This window comes from Dendrobium catenatum, unplaced genomic scaffold (genome assembly GCF_001605985.2).
Source record: "Dendrobium catenatum unplaced genomic scaffold, ASM160598v2 fragScaff_scaffold_1059, whole genome shotgun sequence".
NCBI lineage: Eukaryota > Viridiplantae > Streptophyta > Magnoliopsida > Asparagales > Orchidaceae > Dendrobium > Dendrobium catenatum.
The window spans coordinates 244,517-264,392 of NW_021319521.1; the positions used below are offsets into that span (position 1 = coordinate 244,517).

At 31.9% G+C, this 19,876-nt stretch overlaps 1 protein-coding gene across 1 annotated transcript; it reads right to left on the reverse strand.

Annotated features, from left to right (window-relative positions):
• Positions 1-4,264: 4,264 nt before the first annotated feature.
• On the reverse strand, positions 4,265-5,295 carry LOC110102225. The gene is made up of 4 exons (XM_020830468.1): positions 5,118-5,295; positions 4,786-5,033; positions 4,570-4,698; positions 4,265-4,528 (listed from the first exon to the last, which is right to left on the reverse strand). The coding sequence occupies exons 1-4, from the start codon at positions 5,293-5,295 to the stop codon at positions 4,265-4,267; spliced, it is 819 nt and encodes a 272-aa protein (XP_020686127.1).
• Between the last annotated feature and the right edge of the window lie 14,581 nt (positions 5,296-19,876).

Below are 19,876 nucleotides of genomic sequence, written 5' to 3' on the forward strand. Positions count from 1 at the left end.
CAAAGATGTATCTACATTAACCTTAATCCATTCTTTCGGTGGAGGGTACCAAGTTCTTTGAGACTCCCTAAGGAGATTAGTACCCCAGCTAGAGAGAAATGGACCAGATTTGGAGACTGCAAAAAACAGGGCATTAGCAGCAATAATAAAGCATGGCAGAGCAGACTTACTATGCTTGATATCATTCTGGTTCTTCCAAGAGTAATACACAATAGAGCAATACAAACGAACAATCCCATAATTCTTGGTAGACATCTTTTTTAGGTCCTTTAAATAGCAATCCAGTGAATGAAATACAGGAATAAAAAAGCCCCACTCCCTCAGCTTCATAATGATTTCAATCAAATACTTGCAATGCACCATAATATGCTCATAAGTTTTATTAACTTGGCATCCTCTAGCACAAAAAGCATTATCTAAATTTTTTTGGTTAATGAGGAACATATTAGTAGGAATAGCTGATTTACCCAACCTCCACCAGAATATTTCAATTTTCTTATTCATCTTCAAATTCTTCACCCAGCTGAAATACTCCACATTCTCCAAATTGCATCTGTTGAGCCACATCTATTCATACACCAAGGCAGACACAGTCTTTCCCGAGCACATCTTCATCAACTCCATCTAGTCCTCCTCACCATGCTCAATTGGAATTTGAGTAATTAAAGAAATATGGTTCGAATGAAATGCCCTTTGTAAAAAATCAGAATTCCACATATTGTTGGTTAATATCAACTGCTGCACATTCATACCATCCAGGAAATTGCAATCAGCAAAAGTCGGCCAGCGATTAATACACCTATCAAGCAGCCATGTGTCATTTAAAATACTGATTTTATTTCCTCTACCCACCTTCCAACGAACCACCATCTTCAGATTACTCCCACCATCCAACAGAATTTTCCAAGCATTTGAATTGACGTTCCTTTGAGCTCCATTCATCACTTTATCACCATACTTATTCTTCATAACACAGTGAAGCAAAGAATAAGGCTTCTGAATATAATTCCATGTCACTTTGGATCTTAAAGACCCAATTCTATGTAGAGGAGAATGCAAGCCCAATCCTCCCAAACACCTTGGTTTGCAAATATCACTCCAAGCAATATAGTGCATCCCCTTGGTTCCATCACTATTATTCCAAATAAAGCTTCTACACAATTTTTCCAGCTCATGTAATAACCTCTTAGGTACCAAAGACTGAGTAATTAAAAAATTAGTCATAGAAAGCAAAGAACTTTCAATGAGAATCAATTTACCTCCCAAAGATAAAGACTTCCTACTCCAAGCATTAAGTCTATCCAGGGCATTGCTTAAAATCTCTTGGTAATCAGCCATCGTAATTCTATCAAGTGATATTTTCACTCCCAAGTACTTCATTTCCTTCACTATCTTGAAGCCAAGAACCCTGCCAATCCTCTTCTTCATATGATAACTGACCACCTTGCCGAACAACAGCTGAGATTTATTAACATTAATTTTTTGCCCAGTCCACATACAGAACTTCTCCACAATGTTCTTCATAACTCTAGCAAGATCAACAGATGCATGAGAAAAAATGAGAGCATCATCTGCATAAAGCAAATGCGTGATCTTTGGTCCTCTACATGAAATTTGAATGCCAAGACTCTTCCCCCTTTGCTCTAGTGAATTTGTAATCAATTGAAAACACATGATGAATAAGTATGGTGAAAGTGGACATCCCTGACAGAATCCACTCTGGTCATTAATCAATTCAAAATTCTTCCTGTTGATAATAACTGAAAATCTCACATCTATAACACATTCCAAGAGAAGATTAGACAAAATAGTAGGAAAACCATACCATCTTAAAATATGCTGAAGAGTTGTCCATCCCATGCTATCATATGCTTGCTCCATATCATGCTTTACAGCCATCAACCCCTTCTTGTTCTTTGAGAGTTTAACTTATGGAAAATCTCCTGAGCTAACAAACAATGTTCATGAATGGATCTTCCATGGATGAAGGCAGCTTGCTCTTCAGAAATCATCTTATAAATACCCCTCTTCAATCTGTTAACTAACATAGTATCCACTATCATATAATTGGTTTGATATAGGCTAATGGGCCTAAAATTAGAAGGAGTCAAGGGATTCTTAATCTTAGGAATTAAGACAATCAATGTGTCTTTCCATTCCTTATTCATATGACTGGAATTAAAGAAACTTCTTACAGCATTCCATAGAGTTTCACATACAATGTTCCAATAACTCTTGTAGAAGGAGGAAGTGATGCCATCCAAACATGGAGCCTTGTTGTTCCCTTGCTGAAACACCAAAATCTGCAGCTCATTCATAGTAAATTCAGCATTAAACATATCCATATCCTCAACAGTTAACTTCTGATTTTCCATAACTAATGGCCAGCCCGTTACCTCACATTCCCTATGCTTCTATTTCTTCTTAAAGAAACTTGTGAAAGCCTTCTCAATTTGATCCTCCTCCTCATTCAGCTTGTTTGCTTCGTCTTTGATTTGAAAAATATGATTTCCATTCCTTCTAGCCGTGGCAAAGCTATGAAAAAGTTTGGAATTTGCATCACCTTCCTCATGCCACCTAGCCTTAGCTCTTTGGTTCCACCAAGTAGAAAGTCTTCTCAATGTAACATTGAGTTCATGTACTTTGTTTCTAAGTTCAAAAAGGTTTTCAGCAGACCAATTAATATTCAATGCTTCCTTATTTTGCAAATCAAGGATCTCCTTCTTCAGTTTCTCTTTTAACACATTCAGGTCTTTGCATTTGTTTTTGCTCCAAAAAAAAAATAAAGCTTTCAAGGTACGATTAAGCTTCCTTTATAAAATCGTATATTCATCACCAACATCATTCTTCTTCCAAGAATGATAAACAATGCTCTTAGCCGCAGGATAGGATCTCCACGTATCTTCAAACTTAATGGTCTTCGACTTAAACCGCATCCTTTCATCCATCTTAATCACAATAGGACAATGATCAGATGCCATCCTAGCCAGATGTCTATTCACTATCAAAGGAAGCTTCTGCATAGCCACAGAATTCATTATACATATGTCCAATCTTTCCAATATCCGAGAATTTCCCTCTTTGTTGTTACACCACGTGAATCTTGGCCCAACACTACCAATATCATAAAAATTTGAATTCACCATGAAGCTTTTCATTTCTCTAGGTCCTTTAGAAAATAAGAACCTCTTACCTCCTCTCTTCTCATCCTTATTTAAAATGCAATTAAAGTCCCCCCCCCCCTATAATAGAAGGAGTAGAGTTCTCCATGCACTTTTCCAACTGATTCCAAAGGCCACTCCTCTCCTTGCAACAACGACTGCCATAAACAGTAGCAATCTTCCAAATTCCCAAGCTAGGAACCGAGAGATTATCAATAATCACCTGTGAAGAAGTTTCACAAACTTCAAATGACACCAACTTTACCTTCCAAAGTACCAAAATACCTCCAGAAGTCCCAACAGCATGTTGGTGAAAATTATCCCAATCATTCCCCATAAGACAATCAACCTCCTTTCTATCAATGCTAGACAACTTAGTCTCCATAAGCCCAATAAAGAAGAAATTTTCATATCTAACCATTTCCTTAAGATACAAGGAAGCCTCCTTCTTCCTTGCTCCCCTGCAATTCCAAAATAGAATTAAAGACATAATTTAAAAAGGTATAGAGGATCTCTCCCCACTACTGGGGTTCAACCTTCCATTCCTCTTCTTCTTTTTTTGATAATCACTCTCAATAGGTCTCAATGATTTCAATTCCTTGGCTAGCTTAACCTTGACATCACCACTATTAGAATTCAATGCAATATGACTCACCTCTGAATCAATTATTTCCAGGCCTTTGTCCACCAGTTTAACGTTACTTACAGAGTTCCCAGAATTTCTCCTCCCTCTTTCTCAACCAAAACAGCAAACCGATTTGATGATTGAACACAAATCTCTGCTTCAGAATCCTTTTCTGAGTTTGGATCCATCCCTGGAACTTTACCTGTTAGATCAGCATTAAAATCAGCCTTTGCTCTCAACTGGATTTCCTCTGACTGCATAACCTGCTGGTTATCAAAAACTCTATGCTCTGGCTTACTCCCGTTATCCTTTACACCTTTATTATTGGCAATGTCTCTTCTAAACCGTCTGTTTTTTAATTGGACATGAATCCAGGGGCCATACTCAGTACTAACCACAGAGTTTTTACTGTCATGTCCAGCCAATTTTCCTTGCCCGTTATATGCATCCATCTTCTTCAACGTTTGATCCTTCATCACTAGAGTGCATTATCCGGACATATCTTCTTGTCATGGCCTACTCTTCTGCATTGATAACACAGAAGATCAATTTTTTCATATTCCACCCGTTGGAAAAACCTCCCAGCAGAACTTTCAACCCACGCACCATTCAAAAGTTTTTTCTCCAAATCAATCCTTACACAAACACGGGTAAATTGACGTTTACTCCAACGGAATGTATTACCATCCACATACATTGGTGATCCAAAGCAAGAAGCAATTCTTGCTATGCTTTCTTCATCCTAACAATACAACGGTAGGCAAGGCAATCTAATCCACACACAGGGGCAGAGATACCTTTAAATGATTTCGGATCAAATGCAGGAGTCCATCTATCCATACCAACGCTGAGTCCATTCACATACCAAGGCCCTCCATTCAGAATTTCATCGACCACCTCACCTGAATTGAACTAACATAGAATCCAATCCAATCCAATAGAAGTTAAATGAAATTTGCTGTAAATGTTCCACTGTCTTCTCAGCTCCGAACTGCAAACTGGAAATGGCACACTATTCCCCAGTACTTTAAGTACAATCGAATTCTTCAATACTTTAGAATTCTCTAAATCCCTCTCCGCATTCAACTTGACCGCCACACCATCCTCAGAAAATTCCATATGGTCTCTGTCGAACGTAATCTTGATAGGCTTCGGTTTCAACCAAGCCTCAGCAACTTCACCAATGCATTTCAACGAATCATCCTTTTGACTTTCCAAAGAAACAGAGCCATCCTCAGTACTCCGCCCTTTTTATACGTCAAGAACCTTAGAAAAATTTCTCACCCGTAAAACCAAATTCTCATAAGCCGAAGATTCAAGATTCATCAAACCTAAAATGCATTTTCCATTCATCTTCTTTTGCGCATCCAACTCATCTACCACCACGTTTTTCCCCTTGCCATCAATATGTTCTTGACGAATCAAAGGCTTAAAACCTTCTCTAATCACAATTCCAGATGATCCTCTATCATTGGATCGAAGAGGGCCAGATGATCGTGGAGCAATCATCGAAACTGGCAGGAAGACGCCGGCGAACCACTGGCGCAAGCACCTTCGATCGCGGAAAACCCTCGAAACCCAAGTTCAAACCATGCGGGAAACTTTCTCTCTCTAGATTTCAAACCGGAAGTTTGATATCCCATTAGAGAAGTACTCTAAAAAGTACTAAAATTATATAAATGATTGAACTCTCTTACAAAAATAATATCCCAACTATTTATAGAATAACACAAAGAAGCAACATAAAACTCAGTGTTTTTCTTTTCAAAATATTTTCATTTAGGAAGACATTCATCTAAACATAGAATAGCTCATTGAAAGCTTAAATAATTAAAGTTTATATGTGGTCGTTCAAACCTGATTGTTTAACTGCAGATGCAGTACTTAACAAATAGAAGAAACTTTTTTCCTTTTTATCCTTCATTTTTGGTTAAATGCATCTCTACAGGTCTAGAAATGATAACATTTATTTCTTTAACTTAAATTGCATTTCTTATCCCCTTATCAAGTTGCCTCCTCGAATTCAGAATCTTTAAATCTTTTTGCTTATAAATTACTTACATAATTCATAATTCTTACTTTCCAAATTTCTACCATTCATTTTTTAAAAGAATTTAATACAATCATTACATCCCCTTTAGCAACTTACCTAGCAACCAGATTATCCTCATTTCATATACCAAATAAAAATTATCCTAAAAACATAATTATGGTATAAGTTCCTTTAGCAACTTTATCAATATTTACAAATTCACAAGATAACCATTAAATAAAAATAATAATAATGTTTACCTTTATTCCCTAAGAGTTTCCTCATTCTCTTCTTATTCTTCTTCTTGCTGTTTACTCCTTCCTCTATTATATACTTAACTAATTAAAGCCCTCTACACTCATGGCAAGAATTCACTCAATCTAATAGAACTTCATTTTTAATATTTAAATTTGTTGCAAATAATAAAATCTAAATAAATTTATAATATTAAATTTAACTAAAGGTTAATTAATGTGATAATTTCAATACCCTTTTGTTGAAATTACTAATTCCAGATAGAAATAAAAATTGGTATTTCTACCTAAATCTTTTGGGTATTACAATTCTTCCATCCTTTATACAATTTCATCTCTTAAATTCAACTTTTTATAGTTTCTCAAAAAGGTCAGGAAACTTTAACCTCATATCTATCTCCTCCACTAATATGTGCTTCCATTTGACTCTCACATAAGATATGATTCAACTTCTCAATTTCTGAACAATACTATCTATGATCTTTTCAGGCTCCTCTATATAGGTCAAATTATTCTATAGCTAAATTTCATATTATGGGGCTCTTTTCTTTTCATCTATGATCCACAAACTTATAATTTATCCATGAAAAACATTATGTGCATTTAACATAACTACAAGTAGTGTAAATTTCTATGTGACATTTCCCACTCTTTCAATTATTTCAAAGGGGCCAATATATATTAGATTCAATTTTCAACCCAGAAAAAATCTAGAAATGCCCTTTATTGGTTTATCCTTTTAAAAATTAAATTCACCTGCCTCAAATTATATCATTTTATTCTTGGGATCATGGTACTTCTATTATTGATCATGAGTGGATTTTAATTAGTCTCTAATTAATTTGACTTTAGCAATAGCTTGATCAACTCACTATGAACCTAATAGTTATGTTTCTCAAATTTCAACCCAACTGAAAGGAATTCTACATTTCCTACCATATAATGCCTCATATGGCACATCTTGATACTTGAATGGTAGCAATTATTATAGGCAAACTCTATCAGTAGGATATGATCCTCCTAATTACCTCTAAAATCTAAAATGTTTAATCTCAATAGATCTTCTAACACTTGAATCATTCTTTATGAATGTCCATCTATATGAGGGTGAATTATTATACTGAAATGTCATTTTGTGCATAAACTTTCATGAATTCCCTTCCATAATTTAGATGTGAAAAGACCACCTTTGTTAGATACAATAACCTTCAAAATTCCATGTAATCTAATGTTTTTTTTTTCAAAAATAATTTTGTTAATTTCTCCACTTAATCAGTTTTATATATAGGAAAGAAGTGTGCTAATGTTTTAAATCTATAAGTCACAACCCAAATGCAGTCTTCCCACTTCCATTTTGGTATTAACAAGAATTGTAACTTACCACTTAGTTTCTGATGTTCAACCTTAACAACTTGATATTTCTCATATTTCATCAAGTATTCTTCAATTTAGCTCTTCATTCTAGGCCAATAAAATAATGACTTTAAATCTTTGTACAACTTTGTGCTTCCTAGAAGGATTGAATAACATGATATGTGGGCTTCATGTAAAATCTCCTTAAGTCAGGTTTGATTTGTTTGGTATCTACAAGTGCATATTACTTTTGATTTTTCCTTAAACATCTGCACTGAGATACTTTCTTTTGCCTGCTTATCATTTCTGAATAAACTTTTGATATTCAGCACTATTCTTTTGAGCCTAACTATTTCTTTCTTCCTAGGAAGGATGAATAGTCACCTGATTTAAGCTACCTGACTCATGACTACTATGTATTCTGACTTCTAACTATAATGCTTCCAAGTTCTTAATCAAAACTTCTTCTTGAGTTAAGATATAAATTCCTTATTCTTTAAATTTTTTCCTTAAGGCATCAGCCACAACATTAGCCTTCTCATAAACTTCAATCAATTCCGTCCATCTTCTTTGTCTCAAATTCAATTCCTTCTAAGTAAAAATGTACTTAAAATTTTTATAATCTATGAATAATTCACATCTCACTTCATATAAATAATGTCTCCAAATTTTTAAGGCGAAGAAAACTACATCCAACTCTAAATCATGTTTGGGATAATTCTTTTCACGAGGTTTCAACTATCTGAAAGCATACACAATCACCTTTTTTATTTTGCATTAAAATACAACTAACCCTTTTAGAGAAGCATCATTATATAATTGGAATCTCTCAGTTCCAGTTGGAATTGCTAGTATTGGTGTAGATGTTAAACATTTCTTTAGTTCTAAAAAAACTTAGATCACATTCATCAATCCATTTGATTTAACATCCTTTCATGTCAACATGGATAAAGTTAAAGTAAATTGGAAAAAACCCTTTAAAAATCTTCTATAATAATAGTTGATCCCAAAAAACTCCTAACTTTGTTCATATTAGTGGGTTTTTACCATTGTTCCATTGCTTTTACCTTTTATAGATCCACTAATATACCTTCACCACTAATAATGATTCCCAAGAAGGAAACTTATCTCAACCAAAATTCACATTTAGAAAACTTAGTGAATTGTTTGTGTTTCCTCAGTAACCCTAGAATAATTCTCAAATAATCAGCATGTTCATCATTATTCTTAAAGTAAACTAAAATATCATCTATAAAAATAATTACAAAATATTAATATAAGGCATAAAAATTCTATTATCATATCCATAAATATAACCAGGGCATTTGTTAGTCAAAATGGCATAAAATATTCATAAGGCCCATACTTAGTACCAAGAGCTATTTTCTCGATATCTCCTTCTTTCACTCTGAATTTATGGGAGCAACATCTTAAATCATTTCTAAAAAATATGCATGCATCTACTAACTGATCAAATAAATCATTGATCATAGGGAGAGAATATTTATTTTTAATTGTCATCTTGTTCAACTCCCTATAATCAATACATAGTTGTATTAAACCATCCTTCTTTTCAATAAATAATATTGGTGCACTCCAATGATTTGAACTAGGTCTGATTAATCCCCTTTCAATTAATTATGTTAACTAACTTTTTAATTCCAATAATTCTTTAGTTTTCATTCTATAAGGTGTTTTTACTATGGGGGTTTATTTGTGGTGGAATATTTATTACAAACTCCTCTTCTCTTTCTAGAGGCAAACTATCCAACTCCTTCAAAAAATATCTGAAAATTCATCCAATACATGAATCAAATTAATATCATCAGTTGCCCCCTTGCAAGCTTCTAACTTTTCTAGAAAATCAAGTCTCCTATTCTCATACTTTTATTTATCTGACTAGTAGAAATCAATGAAGAAATTGCTCTTTTATCAAACTTAAAATAAAATATCTCTACTCCAGGAAAATCAAACCTATCTCTTTCCTTCCAATATTCAATAGTGGCAAAGTATTTAATCAACCAATTTATACCCATAATTACTTCAAAGTCAACTAAAGGTAACATAATTAAATTTGATTGGAATTTCCTACCAGCTATCATAAGGTTAACTGAACATGAAGCACTAGCACATAAATAATCTCCCATAGGTAATTGAACATTCTTACCGGGAGTAAAAATAACATGTTTTCAATGTAGTTTCTCACAAAATATTTTATAAATAAAAGAGTGTTATGCACCAAAATCAAAAAGTACTTTAGCAGGTAAGTCTGAAATCTCATACATACCATAACTTCCAAAGACTCCTTAGCCTTTTAAGAGGTTAATACAAAAACTTAGGCCAATGCTGATATCAAAGCTTCCCCGGATGCTTATCCTTTTATCTTTAAACCTAGTTTAATCATTTGTGGCTTAACACCACTATATTACTCTATCCTCTCAACACCTTTTTGTTCTCTAGCTCCCTGAACAATTCTCAGGAAATTTCTTTTGATATGGCCTAGCTCTCCACAAAAAAAAATATGTTATTGAATTCAATAAGTATTTTCTTGAATGTGACATTCCATAATTTACACAACTAGTATCACATAGAATCCTATTCGTTGTTGTTATTGACCCTAATAAAATTTTGCTTTTAGTTTGACCACCTTAAATATCATATGGACTCTTTTTACTTCTAATCTCTAATTCATGCTTCTCCATATCCATGTCGTGCTCTGAAATTCTTTCACTTTTAACTAGTTAACCAAAATTTTTTATGTGTAGAGGGATTAGAGGCTTTCTCATTGAATCTCTAAGCCCTTTCAAGAATCTGTAACATTTATCAATACGAGTACTGATAAGCTATGGAATATATTTCATTAAAGAGGTAAATTTTGCTTCATACTGAATAATTGTCCTGACTTCTTGCATTATTTTCAAAACTTTCTTGCATTATTTTCCTTATTGAAGGAGGGACATACCACTCTCTAGAGATTTTTTTTCAAAATTTTCCCAAGTAATTAACTCTTCATCTATGCCTTCATAATTTTTCCAATTGTGCCCTCTCCACCATCTTTCTGCTTCTCTTTCCAATACAAAAATATCTAATGTTACTCATCTACCATGAGGGCATTTCACCCCATTCATGATCTTCTCAATCTTGAATATCCAATCCTCAACAACTCTAGCATTTACTCCTTTAAATAAAGGTGGCCTTAAACTTTAGAAAACTTTTAAGAGCTTGTCTAAGCTAATATGTGAACCTGCACCTGCATCTTCACTACTACTAGGGGTTATAGGGTTGACTAGCATATCTATTGGTGGAATACTAGGAAATTATAGGTCCTATAAATGATAGTATATTTTCTATCATTTGCATGATCATGTTCCTCATTTATATTTTTATCAAAATCCTCAATATCATACCGGAAGGATCATGCGATATTAGCCTAATAACTATTATGAGAGTATTAGTTGTAACTTGTTCAATATTTTCAAGAACCTTAGGTGCCTTGCGCTGCTAAGTAGATTAACCATTTTTCCCCTTAAGTATTGTTGCAGCCATTGCATCTGCAATATATTGTATCTACAATATATTACCTCATAAAATATGCTTTTATATAATTATGCATGCATATAAATATATTATAGGTAGGATCATGAGCTAAATTCATCACTAAATTACAAACACTACTCCAAGCTAAGCTCTATAATAATTAAATCAAATGAAATTCTTTTTCATAAAGATCCAATTAATATTTTATTTTTAAATCCTCCTCAAAATCTTAAAACTTGTTCTGATGCCAACTTTTTCACACCCCACATCACCCCTTGCTAGCAATGTAAGGTGAAACAAAGAAAATAACAAATTATTTAAATTTAAAACTCGTTATCCTAAATTTAAATTTAGTCATTATTTAATATATTCCTCAATATACATAAGCATAAAAAATATCTCATTTTATTTATATATGAAAAATTCAGAGTCCCTATAAACTCCAAAATATTATAGCAATAAAAAGTATACATACCTATGATGTAAACTCAAATGCATAGGTATACAACATAATATAACATTTTATAAAGACTTGAAGTTATTCACTATTATTTTATCCTTGCACCTTCCTGAACAATAGCCATAATAAACATTCTAGTGAGCTGTAAAGCCCAAAAAGACATGGAATTCTAATAAATCATTAATTAAAAAGTATAACACAATATGATTTCAATTATAATTGGCTAAACTTATAAAGAACTTTGTAAAATTAATTAAAAATATAAAGATTCAATCAATAAGTTTGTTACCTTCTCATCGATAAACACATATTTAACTTTGCCTTAAACTTATAAACTTTTGTCAAATTCTTTGAAGCCTGTAATTAATAATATAGTTAGCTTTTTTAGGTGATGCCCAAATATATATCATAAAATTTGCTTCATAATGAAGTTCAATGGAGCCTTGGTAAAACCCAACATTACTACCATTGAATTATATTGACATCTCTTTTTCTTCTATTAGTGTCCTTTTTGCCCCTCAGGGTGCCTTTTGTCCCACCTACGCAGGTATTATAAGACTTTAGTAACAACCCTCAACAAATATGTTTTTATTAAGCTTCAAAGTTCTAAGATCATAATTGATTGATAATTATGAGACATAAGAAGAGTAATAAAGCAATACATAACTTATCAATGCTTTTCTTTTGAAAATATTATCATTTAGGAAGACATTTATCAATAAGTATAATACCACAATATAAGCTGAAATCATTAAATTTTACATGTGGTCATTCATACCTGACTGTTTGATTGCATACACACTTAATATATAGAAGTAACTTTAATGTCTTTTTATCCTTCATTTTTTTTTTTAAAAGAAGCAATACATGTCTAGAAATGGTAACATTTATTTGTTTAATTTTAAATTACATTTCTTACCCCTTGTCGAGTTACCTCCTCAAATTCGACACCTTGTGACCTTTTTCGCTTGTAAATTACCTGCACAATTCATAATTCTTACTTTCAAATTTCTACCATTCATTTATTTCAAGAAATTTAATACAATCATTTCATCCCCTTAAGCAACTTACCCCGTAACCAAATTCTCCTCTCTTCATATACAAAATAAAAATTATCCTAAAAAAGTAATTGTTGTAAAAGTTGCTTTAGGAAATTTATCAATATTTACTAATTCACAAGATAACCATCAAATAATAAAAAGAATGTTTAAACTTATTCCCTCAAATTTCCTCACTCTCCTCTTATTCCTCTTCTTGCTATTTACTCCTTCCTCTGCTATTTACTTCATCAAATAAAGCCTTCTACACTCTCAAAAAGTATTAACTCCAACATCTGTCAAGCTTTAGGACACGACCAACCTCATGCTTCTGCTCCCTTTTTCCCCACAGATCCTGCAAGAAGATAATCAACTAAGGAAATAGAATGGGGGACAAGACTTACATGATAATGCTCTAATACTTAAACTCAAAAGTTTCCCAGCCATCAAATTTATCATCCATAATTACATGCCTAAATTACTTGATAGTTGAGTGGATTTTTATATTAGTTAATGTGTTAAGTTAGTGATGTGCTACAATAGTTTAATAGGTTAATATAAGTGTGGACTAATGGTCTAGTTAATGCTGAAATTGACTGAGCCTTAAAATGATATAATCATACCTTAGAGAAGGAATATGATATTAGGCAATTGTATTCATGTTTATTCTAACTCATTCTAATTTAAAAATGTTGAGGACGATATTTTTCTTAATGTGGTAAATTGAGAAGGCCCTTAACTTTATAAATATTTCTTTTGACCTAGAACAATATTTAATTATTTTAGGAATCATTATAAGTCCAAATCATAATTTTTCTTTATGAGAACATTTTTAGTATAGTTCTTTAACTACCTATTTTTTCATAATTTTTAGGCACTTGTAAAATTTCCTCAAAAATTGGCATCTATCGACATTAATGGGGTTTTTTGAATTGTTGGGTGTCCATTTTACAAATCAATTTCACCAGAATATTTCAAACTTGATTAACTAATTTATGAACTTTTTTCTGTAATTTTTAATTTTGGATTTAAAGATATAAAGGAATTTAGATAAAATTTATATTTAATATTAAATAATTAGAATAATAAATATTTTAAGATAATATCCAATTCCACTTATATACTTTATTAAAATTCCATTTCAGTTTTATGCCAAAATGTTTAACAAAGAGTTGCTTAAGGAATTAGGGAAGAAAGAGAGCAGAGAGAAAGAGAAACCCTTGGTTTTGGCTGAGTTTAGGTTGATTTCATCCGTTAGCCCAGTTGGGAAACTTTCTTATCTCAAGGTAAGCCATATTATGCTATCTCAATTTAAAAAATATATATAATTTTAAGTAAATTTTTTTATTAAAATTTTGTTTCGGTTATAAAAAAATGCAAATAACTTTGCACATATAAAACTTTCACTATATAACTTTTTCTATGTTATAGAGATTACGATTATATATATTTTTTGAATATTTTCTAAAAATTTTAAACCTGGAGTTTTGTAATTTATGAGATTTTTATTGAATAAAAAAATTATCTAGAAGTTGAAAAATAATGTTATAGTATAATAAAAGTCTTATAATATCATTTTACATAATCTATTATAATTTGATAATTTTTTAAAAATGCATATATGATTGAATTATATCTGCTTGGAGTTATATAAGGCCAATATTCTTTTGAGAATTTATCTGTGTCAGGGAATTGTCAGGAACTATAAAGAGCCAAAATTTTTTGAGATTCTATCTGAGATATGGATATGTGATATGTTCTAGTGCTCTAACTGTAAACAAAATGAGAGGCATAAGGGGTTATAATCCTTTGATGTTCTATCAGGGTTAGAGAAATTTGATATGAACTGCTCTATGATATGAATTTCAATTTATTTATTTATTTATTTTTATTATATAAATCAAGGAATAACTACCTTGTATTTATTACATCTCTTAGTATATTGATTTATTTTAACTACATTGATTTTAAATATTCAACAAAATAAATAATAAAAGAATATTTAGAAATTTAGATCAGATTGTGTGTCCTGCTGTGCTATTATAGTTGATTGTGGATTTGTTTCTTGTTTTAAGGATCTAAGAAGGGGAAAGAGATGGTGGACTAGTAGTTCAATATCATATTTGAGATCATAGGTATTTTTGCTATTTCAATTTTTATATATTTAAATTTTTAATTTTGTAGATCTTAAATGTATTCATGTACTATAGTATAGATATTTCTTTTTAAAAAATAAAAGAAACTTGATCGATGAGTTTAATTTTAATATTTTGATATTTTAGTAGCTATATAGCCTGTAGTTTATTTGAATGAATATTGGTAAGAAAATCTAAAATTATTCCAAAAATAGATCATGGGATTTACTTATCATAGCTCAACATAACAAGACCTATCATGTCGTCTTAGGTTATGACAAGCTCTTATAGAATCAAAGCAATGGTTTTGGAATTAGATTATAAAATAAAGCTATAGGAATTGATCTGTAAGTCTAGTTGGTTATTTCATGTCTATCTATGTGTTTATTTTTTTTTTTTATGTGCATGTGTGTTCAGTTACATAGTTTATGTGATCATGGATCCACCAAACCTATATATAACTGATGGATAGAGTGTTAGTCAGGTAGCTCTTGCATATAGTACTGCTCTAATAGTTGTTTCAGATACAGTTTCATAATTTCATACTTTGATTTCCCAGATAATGAGTGAGGCACGGAGTAGAGTTCCTGTTGTAAGATCCAAAGAAGTATACATGCATTTAAAGATGTTTTTGAGATTTAAACCTACTGAGATTCATGGGTACTGATGAACCTAGAGCAACATAGAACTAGTTGAAAAGGTTGGAAAAGATATTTTATGGTATGCAGTGTCCTTCTTAAAGGAAGGTACTATTAGTAGTTTTTCTTTTAGATGGGGAGGAAGAGCATTGGTGGCTAGGAAAGCAAGAGGAGAAATTTTAAGGGAGATTGAGATCTCTAAGTACCTGGGAGGAATTCTAACGATAGCAAATGCATGTGACTTTTCTGAGCTTGGTTTAAGGGGCATGATAATTATGCAATACAATATAGAGTTAACTGCTTTGCTAGATATATTACACAGTTGGTTAGCACTTCTGTGGAGAAGTGCTACAAGTTCCTCAAAGACTTCTCTATAGTCTTAGATAGTGTCTAATGACATTTCACATATTTTATTTCTCTAAGCTTGTGGAGAGAGCTCACCTAAAAGAGAATGAACTAATAGATACTCAGCTATAGTGGACTGCTATTAGGAAGAGGTTCAATGGTGAGACTTCTGGTATTGTCTTTTTTGGGAAAAAGAGCATATTTATACTTAGAGATTCCATGAGAGGTGGATATTCAACATATATAGCTATCTTTAGAAATATCAGTATAGTAGTTCTAGTTTTGTTAGTGGGGAGACTATGTGCCATAGTTATGTTGAGTCTAGTACAAGAGCAAGTGCAAATCTTCTGAAATTGATAGGAGATAACTATACATTTGAACAATAATGTTTGGAATCATCAAAACTACATAAGTTGCACAATTATAAATCATTCAAATAGTAACTATTCAAACAAGTTATGGTCAAGACCATAATGGTCAGTGCTACATGATAATTGTATAGTGCTTGAAATATGGTAAAATAGGGCATCGGGTAGTAGAGTATCCACATGTAGGATTTAACAAATATTTTGAGTCTAGATCCGAGAGATTTATCTGACAAGCAAGGAGACTAAGGGCAGTTACTCTCTATACTTTTTTGGCGGACATCTGGTAAAGCTGGTGGTTCTTGTTTAGTGGAAAGGAGGCCATTTGGTAGTGGTCAGAGAGAGCATAGTAGTTCTGTTGCTCTAGTTCCAGTTCATCCATATGTATATAGTTTGACTCAGCAGAAGGCTCGTGATGCTCCAGATGTTATGATAGGTATGGTTTATATTTGTAAGCATCCATATTATATTTTATTTGATTATGTAGCTAGTCATTCCTTTATTTATGAGCATTTCTTTAATTTACTATAATTTACTTCAGTTATACTTCCTATTTATCTTTCTATTATTTTATAGACTGGAGATAGTATCATAGTCAGTAAATTTTATTTTTGTGATATTGAGATTTCTAATAAGCAGTGGAAATCTAATTCAATTTTATTACATATTTCCTTATATAATGTTATTTTGGGTATGAATTGGTAGAGTTAGTATGAGGCTCATATTGATTGCTTCAAGAAGTGAGTCACGTTATTTATGGGTAGTGATTGTTATGTATTCCAGGGAGTTAGAGGTATTTTAACTTATTTAATCTCTACTATGAAAGCATATAGATTATGAAAGAATGGTTGTATAGTATTTATGGCATCATTCCCAGATAGGAGTATAAATTTTGATTCTCTTTCTGATATCCCAATGGTACAAGATTTTTCAAATATATTTCTAGTGGAGTTAGTTATTTATCTCCAGATAGAGACTTAAAGTTCTATATTGATATATTTTTTGGTACAACCTAGGTATCTAAAGCACCGTATAAGATGGCACCTAAGGAGCTTTAAGAGTTGATGGTTCAGCTTCAAGAGTTAGTTAATAATGGATTTATTTATCTTAGTGTGTCTACCTAGGGAGCATCTGTTATATTTATGAAGACAAATGATGGTATAATGCTTATGCTTATTGATTACAGTGAATTGAATAAAGCCACTATAAAAACAAGTATCCACTATCATGAGTTGATGATTCATTCGATCTGCTTGCTGGATCTTTTGTATTCTCCATGATTGATCTATGATCTGGCTGCTATCAAGTTGTTTGATTGAAAAATATAGTTTGAAAAAGTAAATTTTCTTTAGAAAAGATTTAATTTTTGGAATTTTAAAATTTAACGCGTCATTATAAATGATATATCACCTCAGAAGGTGAACATATCATTTCCTAATGGGTTCGAATTACAAAATTTTGAATTCATCCTATTTAACATAGTCAAACTCAAAAAATATTTGCATATAGCCCCAAAGGGTCAAAATGAAATTTGATCAAATGTTTGATTATACTAATTTGGATAAAAGATCATTAATTTCATAATCAAAACCACGATAATAATTGATATATCTCTCCAAAAAAGAAGATATCAATCACTATCGATCATTTGAAATGATGATAATGATTGTCAGGTTTGATTTTTCCCATAGAGAATTAATTAAGGTTTTAAAAGTTTAATTTTTTTAAAAATTTGGCCTGGGTTTCTAAATCTCCTATGAGTGCAAGCCCTTGTAGTTAATTACATCATATGAAACTAAAGTTTCCTATGAACACTCTTGATTAAAATAGCAGTATAAATTTTATTTAATATTTCAAAGCTCAATATCAAAGGAGGTAAGGGTTGGAAATTCAAAGGGATCGGATCAAATTTGAGCACTTATTTTTGGAGTCAAATGAGGAAGGGTAGGAGACACTTGGGATTCTAAAACAATTCAAAAGAGCCCTAGTATATCCTAAGTGTTTGGCTTAAATTTGATTGAAAGATATTTTAATTTAAATTATTAATTTTATTAGAAAGTTGGGACTAGATTCCCAGAGGTTGAGGTCTTATGGCCCGAGGTAGCCTCAAAACCTAAGTCTAAAGTTTAGACTCAATACTAAAAACCAAGAACCCAAACCTAACTAATGCAATGTAAATTTGGACTTACCCCAACCTGAATTGGGGAGCCAGCTAAACGACCTAGGCGCTTTAAAACTATGTATCCAGTCAATTATGAAAGAGTGGTTAAGAATGTTATTTAAGACATGTTTTTGAGAATAAGGCTGACATCAAGAGTAGATCATAATAAGCTCTTTGGCTTATGTTGGGTGTTTGATGTCTAAGTAAATGTATTTAAAGTCTTAGACTCTTTTAAATTTGTTACTAATGCAATGCATTCATATCGACTCGATTAAATGCTCAAAATTTAAAATGAAGTAGTTTTAAAAAGGCTTAAAATAGGTTTTATCCCAAAGATAAATATATTCCCCTTGACAGATCTTCACCCTCATAGGCCAGGTGGTTTGCCAAAACCTACAGGCAGAGAGGTGCTTAACAAAAAGAAAGATGATGTAATAAATATTCATGCGAACTCCTAACAATCCCAGACTTACTTCTTAAATTTGTTAAAGTTGTTATGTTGACTTAAAAGTTTTAATTTTGTTTAAGTAGAAAAGTTTTAAATGAGTCCTTATGAGCCTACTATCATATTCCAGGCTAAAACAAATACGGCATGCAAGTAAAAAAGACTAAAAAAATAGGTAATTCTACTACTTAATCAATTAAGTAAATTAATTAAATTAATTACTTAAATTGAATGTCCATGTGACATTGCAAAAAAGTAAAGTGGTCGGGCACCACTGACAATAACCTAGATTTTTAATCCTAAGTATCAAATACCTTTGAGAGTAGGGATTCTTCTCATCATCCACTTCTTCATCCTTCTGCAAATCCTTGGATCATCGGGTCCAGATAACCAAATGAAAAGAAACTCCTCCTTAAAAGTGGTGTTATCTTTTCTCTTTGGATATTTTAAAGATATCCTAACTCGATCTTCCAAATGGAGGAAGACTCTCCTCTTTAGGGATGTCTTCTCCTCTTTGGAATCCAAGTTGGATATAAATATATCATCTCAAATCACTTGACATTTACAACTCAAATAGATCAAATTACATTTGAATTTAAAACAAAAATCTAAACTAAGATCACCTGTATGGTTATCCTAATAATCAATAATTAATTTGACCTCCCAAGTAGTTAATATTTTGAATTTAAAATGCTCAAATTATAGCCACACTTGGCCGTGCTCTCTTAATTTAAAGGGGGGCTTAAGCATTCTGGAGCACCTGTGCAAAGCATAATCATATTTTTTTTATTGAATGCCCCATTTACTTTAATTACCCTAAATGAGCATGGCCACCTATACAAAATTGAATTAGTATAAAGCTTTCTTAACCTAAGGGTAGATGTAAGGCACAATCAAACACATCATAGAGTGCAAAAAGTAAGTAAAAAATACATCAATTCTAAGCTAGCAAACAACATACAGTGAAAACCATAGAAAACTCGGCACACAACTACAGAAAAGTAAGCACTGGTCTAGCCTAAAACTAGAGTTGGTTGTCCTAGCAAACTATCTAAAGTGTGTGTAAAAGGCTGTGTGATTTGGATATATTCTATATAAGATTTTTGATTGAAGTTGCTTAAGGTTTGATTGGTTAAAATACTTAAGGGAATATTTAATTAAAGTTTAAATATTAATGATTTAAAATTAATTTTAATTTGCATTTTAAATTATTAAGTGGATATCACCTTTGTTACTCACTAAGACCGTAAAGTTTATTTCATCTTCCTTGGGGCTATTTAATAGCCTCGTAGGCCTGGGTTACTTAGTTATACCTGGTATAGTTAAGT

Excerpts from the sequence above, each read along its gene's own strand:
- LOC110102225 (XM_020830468.1), bottom strand. The coding sequence starts at position 5,295 with ATGATTGCTCCACGATCATCTGGCCCTCTTCGATCCAATGATAGAGGA. Across the intron at positions 5,034-5,117 it reads GAATGGAAAATGCATTTTAG|GGCGGAGTACTGAGGATGGC; the intron begins GTTTGATGAATC and ends ACGTATAAAAAG. Across the intron at positions 4,529-4,569 it reads TTAAAGGTATCTCTGCCCCT|GATGAAGAAAGCATAGCAAG; the intron begins GTGTGTGGATTA and ends TTGTATTGTTAG.